This window comes from Hipposideros armiger, unplaced genomic scaffold (genome assembly GCF_001890085.2).
Source record: "Hipposideros armiger isolate ML-2016 unplaced genomic scaffold, ASM189008v1 scaffold_42, whole genome shotgun sequence".
In the NCBI taxonomy this organism is placed as follows: Eukaryota; Metazoa; Chordata; class Mammalia; order Chiroptera; family Hipposideridae; genus Hipposideros; species Hipposideros armiger.
In genome coordinates this window covers 3,688,757-3,702,114 of record NW_017731392.1, presented here as the reverse complement: position 1 = coordinate 3,702,114, position 13,358 = coordinate 3,688,757, and the positions used below count along the sequence as shown (strand labels likewise).

At 45.0% G+C, this 13,358-nt stretch overlaps 1 protein-coding gene across 1 annotated transcript in view; it reads left to right on the top strand.

The window, feature by feature from the left end:
* The window catches only part of PDLIM1 (PDZ and LIM domain 1), a 40,278-nt gene that overhangs the window by 11,475 nt on the left and 15,445 nt on the right, over positions 1-13,358 (top strand). Inside the window, exons 2-4 of the mRNA XM_019639129.1 lie at positions 3,848-3,999; positions 5,539-5,623; positions 9,864-10,063. Coding sequence (XP_019494674.1) covers positions 3,848-3,999; positions 5,539-5,623; positions 9,864-10,063 — 437 coding nt within the window. The remainder of the gene's footprint in view (positions 1-3,847; positions 4,000-5,538; positions 5,624-9,863; positions 10,064-13,358) is intronic.

The following is a 13,358-nucleotide window of genomic DNA, read 5'->3' as shown; positions in this document are numbered from 1 at the left end:
TAGTTTCGTGTTCCGATTTGGGTATTTCACAAGGGGTGAAGTTACTGGGCCCCAGCTCAGTACAGAGTAGTTGAGATGACTGTCCTATGGTGGGAGGCTGAAGTCTGTGACACTCCGGTACCTTGTGGAGAAGGCCACAGTGGATGGGTCTCCTCAATTCTTTGTTTCTCTTTGGCTCTGGCAGTTGGGCTTGGATCATGTGCTTGTGGCATTGTGGTAAAGCAGAAAGGGAATGGAATTTGGAATAAAGGGATCTGGTGTCAAGTTCAGGCTCAAGCCTTTAGATGTGTGAACTTGAATCAGTCAAGCTTCTGTGAGTTAATTTCATCATCTGTAAAAGTTATATATGTTGGTGGTGAGGTCATCATTAAAATCATAAATGAGAGATTGTATGTGAAAGGGCTCTGTAAAAGGCAAATCTATAATTTGTTCAAATCCATTGTTTTTTTTTTTTAAAAACCCAATAGCTCATAAAAGATTGTGACTTTAATCTGTTTATGTGTGATTCCATCCAAGTCCCATCTGATGATGTTGTCTTGTAACTTTCTAAGGTTTCCTTTGGTTTCCCATCAATTTGGCTTAAAAAAAAAAATCAGAACAAACAATAGGGTGGCCAGGCCTTGATTACTCAGGCTCAGGGCTCTTAAGACTGGTTGTAGCTTGTCCACGACCTATCCGGATGTACTTAGCAGAAATGCCGCTCCCATGAGACAGTTTGAACCAAATGCTGGAAATTACAGAGTTCTTAGCAGCTGAGCATATGGAATTCAAAGAAATTTCTATTTTTATCTTTTCAAACCTTTCCCCCCACTCCCTAGCTCATCATTTTAGTTTAGTGAGTGGTCACATTCCAGGATAGTGATATTGAGGGAAATGATTATTTGATCCCTTTTGAAATAGTCCTTTTTTGTGTGTGTGTGTGTGTAAAATTTTCTGTATTGGATAACAATGTGTTTTTTTCAGGACCCATCAGCTCCAAGTCAAGGAGTTGTCCTTCAGTCTAGTTGTGGAGGGTACAGCTCAGCTCCAAGTCCAGTTGCCATTTTTCAACCTATATAGTTGCGGGGGGGTGCAGCCCACCATCCCATGCAGGAATCGAACCGGCAAGCTTGTTGTTAAGAGCATGTGCTCTAATCAACTGAGCCAGCCGGCCACCCCTGAAATAGTCATTTTTTAAAGGATACAATGAAGTAGCTTGATTACATATTTAACAACACTAGATATTCTAGATTCAATCATTCATTGGATGAATATATATTGCGTACCTACTATGTGCTATTCACTGTGCTGGGCACTGGGGATACCACGGTGCCAAAGGCAGACAAAATCCTGCCTTCACACATCTTATTGTTTAGCAAGCCCTTAGACATTAAATAGATAAACTCACAAAATAGATGTACAAACCTAATGGGACAAGTGCCATGTTGAAGCAGCACAGAGCGTATTAAAAAGGTGATGGGGGGAGTCTAACTTAGATTAGAGGTCAGGGAAGGCCTCTCTAAGAAAGGTCATTTAAGCTGAGACCTGAAGGCTGGATGAGAAGTTAATCAGGCAGAGGATATAGCAAGTGCTAAGGTCCTGAGGTGGGAAAGAAACAAGGAAGACCCCTGTGGCTCGAGCTTAGTGGGGGAATAGCATGATGAGGGTGAGAAGGGAGGCACGGTCCTTGGGACTTCGTGGATGATTTTTGGATTTTATACCAAGGGGACTGCTATTTAACACTGTTAGATTTGGTTACAATAAATGAATTCGATCAGGCTGCTCTCTCTGGAGGTAGAGTTTGCCAACCCAGAAGCATTGCCAATCCCAAATAAAGTGATGTTTAAGGCTATTTTCAAAACAAGGGGTCTGCATTGTTCTTTAGAAAAAGCGAAATATACATGAAGTCATACCAGATCAATCTTCTCAGGAAGACAGGCAGAAAATGAGAGGAATTTGTTTGTACTGCATGGACTGGGGGGTGATTCAGAGGTTAGTGCCACTATGTTGACTGAAAGGAGAGCAGCCTATTGCCTGTATAAATGTCTTTTCCCAATGGCTGGATGAGAAGAAGGTCTGACCTGGGATCAGGCCTTTCGTTTTCTAAAGGCCAGCTCTCTGGTAGACAAATGATGGGAAAGTCAGAAAGGAAGGCTAGGAGGTCAAGGTCTCTGCACTCGTTTCCACATCCTGCTACATTCCGGGAGAGTTTTGCCTGATAAAGTCATAGTCCGTGTGAGCCAGAAGGGACCTCAAGGATCAAGTCACCCACCCATCATTTTATGGGGTCAGGGTACTGATGAGGACATGGACATGACAGCACACCACTCATCTCAGAAGGGTCAGCATTTTCAGTTTGGTGAAGATGATTGGAAACTGGCTGCTGAAAGCTGCATCAGATACGGAGGCTTAGGACATAAGCTTTTGTCCGGATTTGGTGCCTCGAAGGGCCTCTTACTGTGGTTCAGCCTTACAGAGACACCCAAGTGTTCACAAGGTCTTCCTCAGTTGGCTTCCAGGAGCCAAGGGTCTTCTCTAAGGGTGGGGTCGGGAAGGGGAGGGAGGCCAGAACCCTGTGGGCACTGGGAGTCTGAGTCTGTTACCACTACTCTGCTCCTGGGGGGCTTGGAATTTCCATCGAGGAAGGTCTTCTATGACAAAGTCGTGGGCTGACCCTGGGATATTAGTAATATTTTTAGTATACCTTGGTTTAGAAAATACCTAATAAAAAATTACTCTGAGGTTAGTGCTACTTCAAAATGAGTTTGTACTTCGTTCATCACAACAACATCTCTATTCACTTGAAAAATGGTCATACATCTTTGTGTGAAGCATGGTATTTATCCAATCCACATATAATGCTCAGTAGGCAGATGGATTTTGATGGCCCATTGCAGTAATCGACTGGCTTCCCCCAAGCATTGGTGGCCTGTAAATTTGGAACCACTGGTTAAGAAGCATTGGCCTGCAGAAACCCAGCCACCATTAGGGGATGACCCTAATCACAGTCAACTTCTTGGCTGGGAAGAGATGAACCAGTGTAAATAAATCCATACTACCAGATCTAAAACTGTTTTTATTACTTTTTTTGTTTTGTTTTTTTAGCTGAGTCATTTGGCAGCTCATCGGCAGCTCAATTCGGGCCGGGAATTGAACAGGCAATTCTGTCGCTCAGAGCTCGCTTTCTTGAGTGAGCTCTTCACCAACTGAACCACTCGGCTGGCCTCTATTACTTTTTTCTTTTAATGGTGAAAGTAATTCAAGCTCATTGTAAAAACCAGAAACATTACAGAAATTTGTAACTGAACACTTTGGTGTGCAGTGTTCTAATTTTGTTCTGTGCATAAATAGCATATTAATTATTAAGAGTTTTATAGAAATAGGATGTTACTGGACATAATATTCTGTGTGTGTGTGTGTGTGTGTGTGTGTGTGTGTTTAAATGCAATTGGTAATTTGTTTTGAGGAAGCAGTAAGTTTCAGTAGGAAGAACATTGGGTCTGGTTTCAGGATTTGAGTTCTAGCTCTGTAATTTCCTAGTTGGATGACTAGTAATGTATTCATATAATAGTTGGATGGGGTCCCAGGTAAGTCACAGACCTTTCTAAGCCACAGTTTCCAGGTCTCTAAAACGGGGACTGATATTTGCCCTCCTTTCTCACAAGGTTGTTATAAGGATCCAATGAGACAGTATATAGAAAAGGACTCTTAAACCATAAATATAAAGGATTGTTATTATTGACATTTATGATTTCAGTCCTCTTTCCTTTTTAAATGCTTTGATCCACATCCGTGAATACTTAACCCGGTGGTAACTTACTCAGTGGTTGCCTTGGAAGATGAGTGATAACTCTTTCCCTTTCTCCAGGTCACTCCAGGAAGCAAGGCTGCTATAGCGAATTTATGTACTGGAGATATAATCACAGCCATTGATGGGGAAAATACCAACAATATGACGCACTTGGAAGCTCAGAACAAAATCAAGGGCTGCATAGACAACATGACTCTCACGGTATCCAGGTAAGGCCTGTGGAAACGCCCATTCATTTCTGATGGACTGGAAGCTGTTTGTGGGCAGGGGCTGCCTCACCCATGTCAGAATTCCCTGCACCCCTTAGCTCCATGCTATGTATATTGTAGGCAGGGGAAAAAGTCTGTGGAATTGGAATTTCTCATTTCCTCAATAATTTTCACATGCTTCTTACAGTGTGGGTGACTTTCTCTAAGATATCTGCATTTTCACTTGATCAAAATTTTGAAGAAGTAGAATCAGTTAAATATTTTCAGGTGTAATGAAATGAAAACTCCCTGGAAACCACTGAGAAACTACTCAGGGTGCTGCTCCGCCACACTACACTGAGGAGTGGGCACTGCACCAGGAGATTACAATGACAGAGAAAGACAACAACACACTAGACAAAGCGCTAAGTGTAAGTGTAAGTATGTTAAGAAAGGAGGGCTAAATGTTCTCAACAGGTTGACAAGTGAGGAGAGCGCACTGGGAGTTGTAACTGGGGTAGAATTCCTATTCTTCTTTTGTGGAGTCTTGGAAGGGCCGGTTCAGAGCGATTTGGTTCAACCTTAATGGCTCCCTGTTTCCTGTTGGATCAGGTTCACATTCTTTATTCTGATCTCCTGTTATGTTAACCTGCTCTTTAATGTCTCATTAACCTTAGTGTCTACAGCTCTCCATCATGAGCCTTTTGCTCAGGTTCTTATCTGTGAAGTAGGCTGTCGGCTTTCTTCTACCTGGTGCCACAGAACTAGCGGAAGGACCGAGTGTGGGGCAGGATGTGAAAATATTTTGTACACTTCAGTGCCCTACCCCCGAGGGAGGGAGCCATTTTATGACCACCCCCTTGAAAACACATTTACCTCTCATTCTTGTCTCCATGTCTATCTCAGTCCAAAGCCTCTCCTTCAAGTCCTAGTTCAAGACATCCATCCATTCATTCATAGATGAATTGATTTTTTGATTCATTTACCAGAAGACTGAACACATTCACCTTGTATATATCTGGCACTGCTAGGCACTCTGACAATTCAAATATAAGGACAAATTTTCTCTACCTATAAGAGAGAAAAAAAAAACACTAATGAAAACTAAGACTAGACTGAGATTGTTGCTGTGTGATGGGTACAAAGAAATGCTTGGCAAGCTCAGAAAAGGAAGCATCACTTTGATTGGGTCCAGACAAGCTGCATGAATATGATGGTTATCTGGTCTGGATCAGGAACCCTGGGAGAGAGCGGAGAAGCTTGTTCTGTCCTGAGTGGAGGTGGGCGGCGTGAGGCGTGCTCCGGAGCAAGGAGGCCGACTGTGGCCGGGGGTCAGCGACACAGAGTGCAGTGACGGGGGACGAGGCCGGAGGAAGTCCCAGCAGCTTGGGAAGCCTCTCAGGGCTGAGCGTGGGCAACTGTCGGACATGCCATCAGATTGGTACTTTCGGAAGATCCCCCTTGGTGGCAGATTGCTAGTTCAGACGTGAGTGTCAGGCAAGAGGGGGCATTTTCCCTCTTGAGTATGAATGAAACAATAGCTTTGTCAATCTCTTACAGATCTGAACATAAAGTCTGGTCTCCTCTGGTGACAGAGGAAGGGAAACGTCATCCGTACAAGATGAACTTAGCCTCTGAGCCACAAGTAAGTGCTTCTTCACCATGGCCCCTCCTCTCACTCCCCAGCGTCTTTTCTGCTTTTCCCATAGCTTAACACACTCCCTTTATTTTTCCTGCCCTGGAGGCGTGGAGATAAAAAACGGCAAGGAGAGCCCTCCACTATCACTGCTGGGTCCTGGCACTTGTTCAGTTCTTCCCGTAAGGGAACTGGGAGAGGAAAGGGCTGGAAAACCCCAAGGCAGTGACACTGTGGCCTGGGCTGGAAGCGGGGTCGGAAGGCAATCCGGGAAGCGGGAGGAAGCCTTCCTGTGCAGAATGAGGGGGCAGGATCGTGTAAAACAAAGGCGCTGACTTGGATCATTATGGATTTCAGATGCAAGTGAATCATGCTAGGGATGAAAATAAGTTTGGGTCCCGAGGCCTAAGAGCTAGAGGAGCTAAGGGGAAATTTAATAGTAAACTCTGCTTCTCTTCCTGGTATCCCACTGTCTGGTTTCCATGATCCTTAGGGTAGAAACCTCTAGTTTTCTAATGGTGAGACTTCTAGTGAGACCTTAAAATTACTAAAATGAAATGGTAATTCATATTGAAAAATGTGGTAGGGAGTCAATGTACAATTTGTCAGTCAAATACAATTTCCTGGGACAGTAGACTGACCTAGGATCCCATATTAGTAAATAAATCTCTCAGTACTTAAGAGTATAAGTGATTTCATTTCTTGCTTCCTTAATTGCATTTTCTTTTTTTTTTTTTTTTTTAAAGATTTTTATTGGGGAATTGGGGGAAGGGGAACATACAAGTCGCTATCCCCTTGTTCTTCAGTCTAGTTGTGGAGGATGTTGCTTCACTGGCCCAAGTTGGCCCCATCATTACACTCTTCCCAGGTGAGGCAGATCAGTCGCCAGCTTCTGGACGGCCGCTCATTGCGGCTGCTGGCCGCTCATGCTGGCTGCTGGCCACACACGGTAGCCCATGGCAACCCACCTGCCGTTGCCGGAGACTCACGGCAGCCCAGCTCCAGGTTGAGCTGTTGTTCAGCATCTTAGCTATGGAGGGCAGTGTCACTGGCCCTCATATGTGGGATCCAAACTGGGGCCCTTTGGCGTCCCAAGCCAGGTCTTAACCAACACGCCACTCGGCCGACCCCTTAATTGCATTTTCTAAGTAATCTACAGTGAATGGGTATTCTTTTGAAGTGAAGGAAAAAAACTTAAAGAATATTTAGAATATCTTTGTAAAATTCCTCATGTCTGACATGCTGCTTTTCACAAAGTATGTGTCTGTTGGATAAATCAATGATGTTTTAATGATACGTTAGTAAGTAAATTGGTAATGGCTTTTGAAAACTTCTTTTAGACCAGTTTGTGATTGTTATCTGTTTAATCCCAATTAAAGATTTGGCTATTAATTTTTTTTCTAAATTTGGGACACTAGTTTTTATGGTGAATTGAGATACAATTAAGATAACATATTTCTAGCTATCTTTTGTACATAAAACAGAAACTGTATGAAATTGAACTCTCTGGGTACATTAATGTGGGTCAATCGGGTGGTTGTATTTAAGATGTATTTTCTCAAGTGGCCTCCATTAAAATGTCAGAGATCGAGTCACACAAATTTTTTTCCATTAATACAATAAAAATCATACTTAATCCTGAGAGTAACATTTAAGGATCATTTTGCATCTGACATTTCAAAACTGACATGAACATATTATTCTGTACAGCTCCTGTTAGGAAAGTTCGTAAAATGACTCTCAGTCTATAAACTGGCAGCTCTGCAAACTCATTTAAAACATGCTGTAGTTATTTCAGATTTCCCAGGGAGTTCTCAGCCACTTCATTAAATTTACCATAAATGTTATGTTTTAATGTGTTAAGCTCTCCTATGTTTTATAATATAGAAGGAATGATTTTCTTTTAATTTGGTCTATTTAAAATCCTAGTTTTCACTTGAAGAAGGTAATACTTAAATTTCGATTATACTTGAATTTTCGTCTTAAACATATAATCTGGTTTTCCGTATTCATATTTTGAAGGTAGTTCTCATCAGATTAAATCCTCAAATACTTTAACATCTAACTTGAGTGTATTTTTCTTTTGATTCCAGTAATTCTTTCTTTGTATGAAAAACGTCCCCCCTCATTTTTTCACAATCTTCCACTTCCAGTCATTCTAAAATAGAGGAACGAGGAGGAGCAGAGTTCATGTATAATTAAAAGATCTGCTAGTGCATGCACTGCCAACCAACACCCTAGCTTTATCTGAGGTCATAGCAGTTACACACCTAGTTTATATTTCCTCATTATTGAGTTTCCAGGCGACTGATAAATACAAAGCCCAAACAATTACATCATCCCTTCCAAGAGGCAGGCCCTGCATTACCCGCCTGACTTCTGGAAAGAGCAGAATTCACATGGGGCTGGAGATATTTCTTTTATGTACAAAACAGATACATTCTTGGATGATTCTCTGTAAAGTGAAAACCAGAATTTCCAACCTGAATTTTCTACTGACTTCTAGTCTCACTGGAAATGTGTTTCTATGGAGGGAGAAGGGAGTGGACACTGGCTGAATGTCTGCTGTGTGCCAGGCCCTGTGCTTGGCACACTAATATTTCACACCTAGTCCTTGTGAAAGAGGCTTTACTTATTTCATTTAGAAGATGAGACATGGGCAGAGAGAGAGAGAGAGATAACTTGCCCAAAGCTGAACAGGAAGCAACAGGGAAAACTGAGCCAAGACAGAAACGTAAGGGCTCTTCCCTGCTCAGCACCCTGTGCTGCTCCTAGGAATTGCTGTGACAAGAGAGGAGGAAAGAATTGAGTCCTGGCTGCAGTGCTGCGTCTTTCCCACAGGCTGTAGTGTAGCTGCCCATGTTCACCAAAGTCCCAGGCCACGCATCTGCTATTCTGCTGCCGTTCATGACTACATAGCATTCTGTAGGCTAGTTGTGCCATTAAATTTAATTGGCCATTTTTTGATTACTGCCAAATCTATTTTCTTAACTAATTACACTTCCCTCTTTGTGAACGACTTGCGTGTGCTTAGCTTTTGTCCAATGTGGACAAAGTCAACTCAGTGTAATTTATACAGTAAAACCTCACTGATTCCAACTTGTCGAAGAGGATGACCATCTGAAGAGTGAAAAAGAAATCTTAATCACAAGAATATTTTCATGTTGTCTTTTATTGTAAATCAGTACACAGTAAATTAAGGTGGTACTTTTCATCATAATGTTTCCAAAGAAAGTGTGAAAGACTTGAAGGTTTAGGGTAAAAAGAAAAAAGAAGAGCAACAGAAGACAGGAACTCTGGGGGGCGTGCGGGGGGCAGTCGTTTTAGGCTTGGGTGTTAAGAAAGAGGCCAGGGTTGAGGAAGATTTCTGGGGAATTCAGAAAACAGGGTGCATGTTGAGTTTAGTAGGGTCCACAGAGCATGCTGTCGCCTGGAAGCCGGGCTTGACCCAGAACGCCCTGGTAGAAAAAAAACACCTTGCTGAAGACATATTCGTTTAAAAACTTATGGCTGTTTGTAAAGAAGCTCTGAGGTATTGTAGCTGTAGTAATTATCCGTGACTCCTGGCTGGCCAGCGGGAGTGTAGGGCACTTTCTCAAATTACAGAAGGAGGGGGAATGAACAGGAAAAACCCCAAGTCCTTTCCTGCAGTGCCCCTGGTCACTGCTCCTGTAACAGGTATCCCCTGCCGTCCATCTGGTTAGCTTGGTCCTTCTCCCACAAGAAACAACAGACCCTGAATTCCCTCTGGCCCCTTCTGCGGCCATCTCGGCCTCGTCAGCCGCTGCTTCGCCCTGTGGTACACAGCCCTCTCATTTTGTTTGTCTAACCCACTCCATTCTGGGGCCTTTGTCTCCCACCTTTTATCATCTACTGCTCTGCACTGACTCAAGTGACTGCTTGTTCTCTTCCTGGTACCGTAATCCCTCTGGAATGTGCCCTGAAAGGATGTTGCAGCTCCAGCTTGGATACTGACAGCCCAAGGCATCAAGGAGTGGCCTGCCCAGGGCTCCCCATCAGGAGCTCAGTCATCACTGGGCCTCTGGGAAGTACCAGAAGGCAGAGCTTGGGTGGGGGTGGGGGAGTTGGGGAAGGTATGTCAGAGCCCTTCAGCTAAAGTTTGGTGTTGAGCCAGGGCCATTGTAGCTCATTAGGACCCCTCTCTCCCTGGTGCTCGGTCTGCACTGCCCATCAAGGGGTATACATTGGACGCCCCTGCCTTGATTTATCCTCTGATCTCTGCCCGCAGGAGGTCCTGCACATAGGAAGTGCCCACAATCGGAGTGCCATGCCCTTCACCGCCTCACCTGCCTCCAGCTCTGCCCCCAGGGTCATCACAAACCAGTACAACAACCCCTCTGGTCTCTATTCCTCTGAAAATATCTCCAACTTCAACAACGCCTTGGAGTCAAAGACAGCAGCCAGTGGACCAGAGACAAATGGCAGAGTGTAAGTAGGCCCACGTGTTCTCCAGGCCGGTCCTGGAGGGCTTTTTGCACCAGGACTAGGCTCATCTAGGCTCCAGGCGCATGAAAGAAGGTTGAGCCACTAGCCCAGGAGAAAAAGGTCTACTTTAGCTCAGTTCTTTCTGTGTCCCTTTTCCTCTTCTCTAACAAGGGGGCAATAGCGCCTGCCTTGTAGGGTTGTTCTAAAAAGAAGTAACCTGTCAAATGCCCAGTACTGTGTCTGGCACAGACTAATCAATTATTCGCCAAGACCTATGTTATTATTGTCCTGATTTCTGTGGTCATTGTCATCCTCTAAGTGACCATGCTCCTTCCCTAACAGCCCTGCTACCTCCTGAGAAATTCTTCCGTGTTTGCAGTTTGAGGTTTCTGCTTGTGTTCAACCATCTCTTCCAAACAAGAGAGAAGTACTTCATGATTGCAATTTTTGGTGAAACAGTGTTTGCTTTTCTCCCCAGAGTGGCCAGTGGAAATAATAGAAAGAAGAGAAGTCCGTGAGGCTATAAATGTGTGTCTGTAGGAACAGGTTCTGATCTGGGGACAGAGGCAGAGGCGGGTTTGCCCAGGAGAGATTGGGGGCTGCAGGTGGACAGTGTGGAGAGGTCTAAGGAAGCATCTTGCTCAGGACTAGAGAGGCCTGTCCCCTCCTGTCACTGACCATTTGACCATAGCCGCTTCTATGTCTTTATCCAAAGTATACTCTGGATCTTCTCAGGAGGGGACCCAGTGTCTGCTCCCCCTCAAACTCTTTGAAGATGAATCCAGAAACGCTCGGAATCCCACAGCTCGTGGCAAAGAACTGGATTTTAGGATGGAGAGTAAGAGATGGCTCGTTTTCTGTGGGTGAAAAGGGGATGGACTGACTAGGTGACCAATTGCCATGTCAAATGCCCAAAGGTGGCAGAGATGATAAGGACCACACGGCAGAGCTTGGAGTGCAAACAGGGCAGCAGATTGGCCCATGGCAGCTGGCCAGTGCATGCCTCGTTCAGAGGGGGAGCCACTCCTTGGCTCCAGCCAGACACCCCACGCTGGCCTAGGAGCCCCTTTTCTGCAGATTAATTTCACTGAAACAGAGTTGAAATGAAATGCCTCTTTTTATCTGAGCTTTCCTAATCTTTAAATGTTGATGACAGTCAAATTTGTTGGAAAATACTGTGGGGTCCAAACTTATCTGATCTCTGAGGATCTTTCTCACTTGGAATCTGCAGTTCTTGGGGTAGTTACCTCTGAAGCCCATTTTGCTCTCCAGTTTCTCCCGGATTCCCCTTTTAGGAGAGTCGGGCCAGCTATTAGGATGGTGAAATTGCAAACCCATTGCTTCAGATGCAGGTTATAAGTGATTAAGGCACAAGAAGTTCCAAATGACTTGAATGTTTGGAAAGGGCTGGCGTGGGGACCTCTCGAGGGCTTCTCGACCATACTGTGCAAATAGTCCCCCTCACCCGAAAAAGACACCCAGACATTATTGGGCACCCACTGCATGCAGGCCGTACCCAGCCCTGAAATATGCTGGGATTTCCTTTTAAGTTTTGTAAGAGTCTAGTAGGGGACACTTTGCTATGTGACTTTGGCTTTACAGGATGTTAAAGGTCACTGGCATTTGTTGCAGGAACCAAAACCAAGTGGCCACTAATGTGTCTTCTTTCCTCAAATTCTGATTTCTGCAGTGCCTTACTGGCTTGAGATGATGATGATGTTTTTCCAGGTACCTGAGAAAGAGCGCCATGCTAAGCCCCCCGCCCACGATTTCCACGGACATACCCCGAAGGGAAGCTTTCTCTCCAGCAGTTCAGGGGAGCTGAGTAGGTGGAAACACTGCGGGCCCCTGACCCCTGTTCTTTGGTGCTGGTGGAGGCTGAGAATGGGACCCTCTTTTACTGCCCCAGACTGGAACGTTCCATTCTCTGGACTTAATAACCCAGGAAATGACACATCCTTAATTGAAAGAGCTGCTATGCACTGGGAGAAATATGTGCCTGGGAAGTATTTTTAGTGTGACCTTGGCCATTATTCCTTCATTAATGTCTTCTTTCTTTTTCTGTCATGCTCCTCGCCTGCCCCCTCCCCTCCGTCTGAAACAGTTAAATCTGAAACTGTCTGGACACTGGGCAAACCTGTCCTCCAGCCCCTGTCCCCTCCCGTCACGGACTTCTTGGCTGCAGCAACCTCTGAGTCTTTATCAAAATTGTCCTTCCAGATTTTCTCAGCAGAGGGCCCAGGTCTTGTTCCTCCATTCCAAACTCTTTGAGGATGAACCCAGAAACAGTGGGAATACCGGCAGCCCACAGTAGAGGGATTGCTTGAAAGGGTTGTGCTGCCTGTGTGTGGGTTGGCTTACTGGCCTGTTCCTAGAGAGGCCGCTTGTGCACTCGCAGCAAAGGCGTATTCTCCCGCAAACCCAGCAGCTACTGGGCCACTAACCTTGCTTGCTCCGTCAGCAGAAGTCTCAAGCATTGGCTTTTGCTCACCCCCCCCCCCCCCACCCTGTTTGAGTCTGAAATCTGCTGAGGTTCCAGAATTGGCTCACTTCATACTTTGCCTCTGAGGTCATCACTGACGCCTTGGGGCTCACTCTGCGTTTCTTTGTCCTGTGCATTTCAAAGCAGCCTGGGTGTGTGTGTGTGTGTGTGTGTGTGTGTGTGTGTGTGTGTGTGTGCATGCACACGTGCGTTTCTGTCTGTGTCTGTCTGTCTGCCTGACTGCCTGTCTTGTAGGAGTTCCCCAGGGCCTTGTTCTCATCAGACAAGAACACAGACAGTGTTGTCATTTCCTAATTTAACTGGGAAGGCAGGCGAGAGGGTGTTATCTGCCCCCTGTTTTCCCAGCACACACACAACTGAGTGGGAGGGAGGGCCTTTGGGTTAGTTCAGCTTAACAGTCATTTATTGAGTGCCTACTGTGTACCAGGTGGGTAGAGGAAATGTTGCTCTGTTCAACACTAAGCTTTCACCTGCCCTGTGACCTCTTTCAACTGAGTTTAGGGTCTCTGGTCATTTTCTGGTGATTTGGGGCTTGGATTTCATCATATATGTGATGCTGCTTGATACTTTCCTAACAGTATAGGCTTCATAGATAGAAGGGCCTGAGCTTGAATTCCAACTGCCTTTTTCTAGCCGTGTGATCTTGGGCAAATCAGGAAACAACTCTAAAACTCAGTTTTCTTATCATGAAGTACAGATACTACCTTACCACTAAGTTATTGAAAGAATGAAATGAGATGTGTAAAAAGCACCCAGCATGGTGCCTGGCCCCTGATAGGTACTCAGTAAATGCCA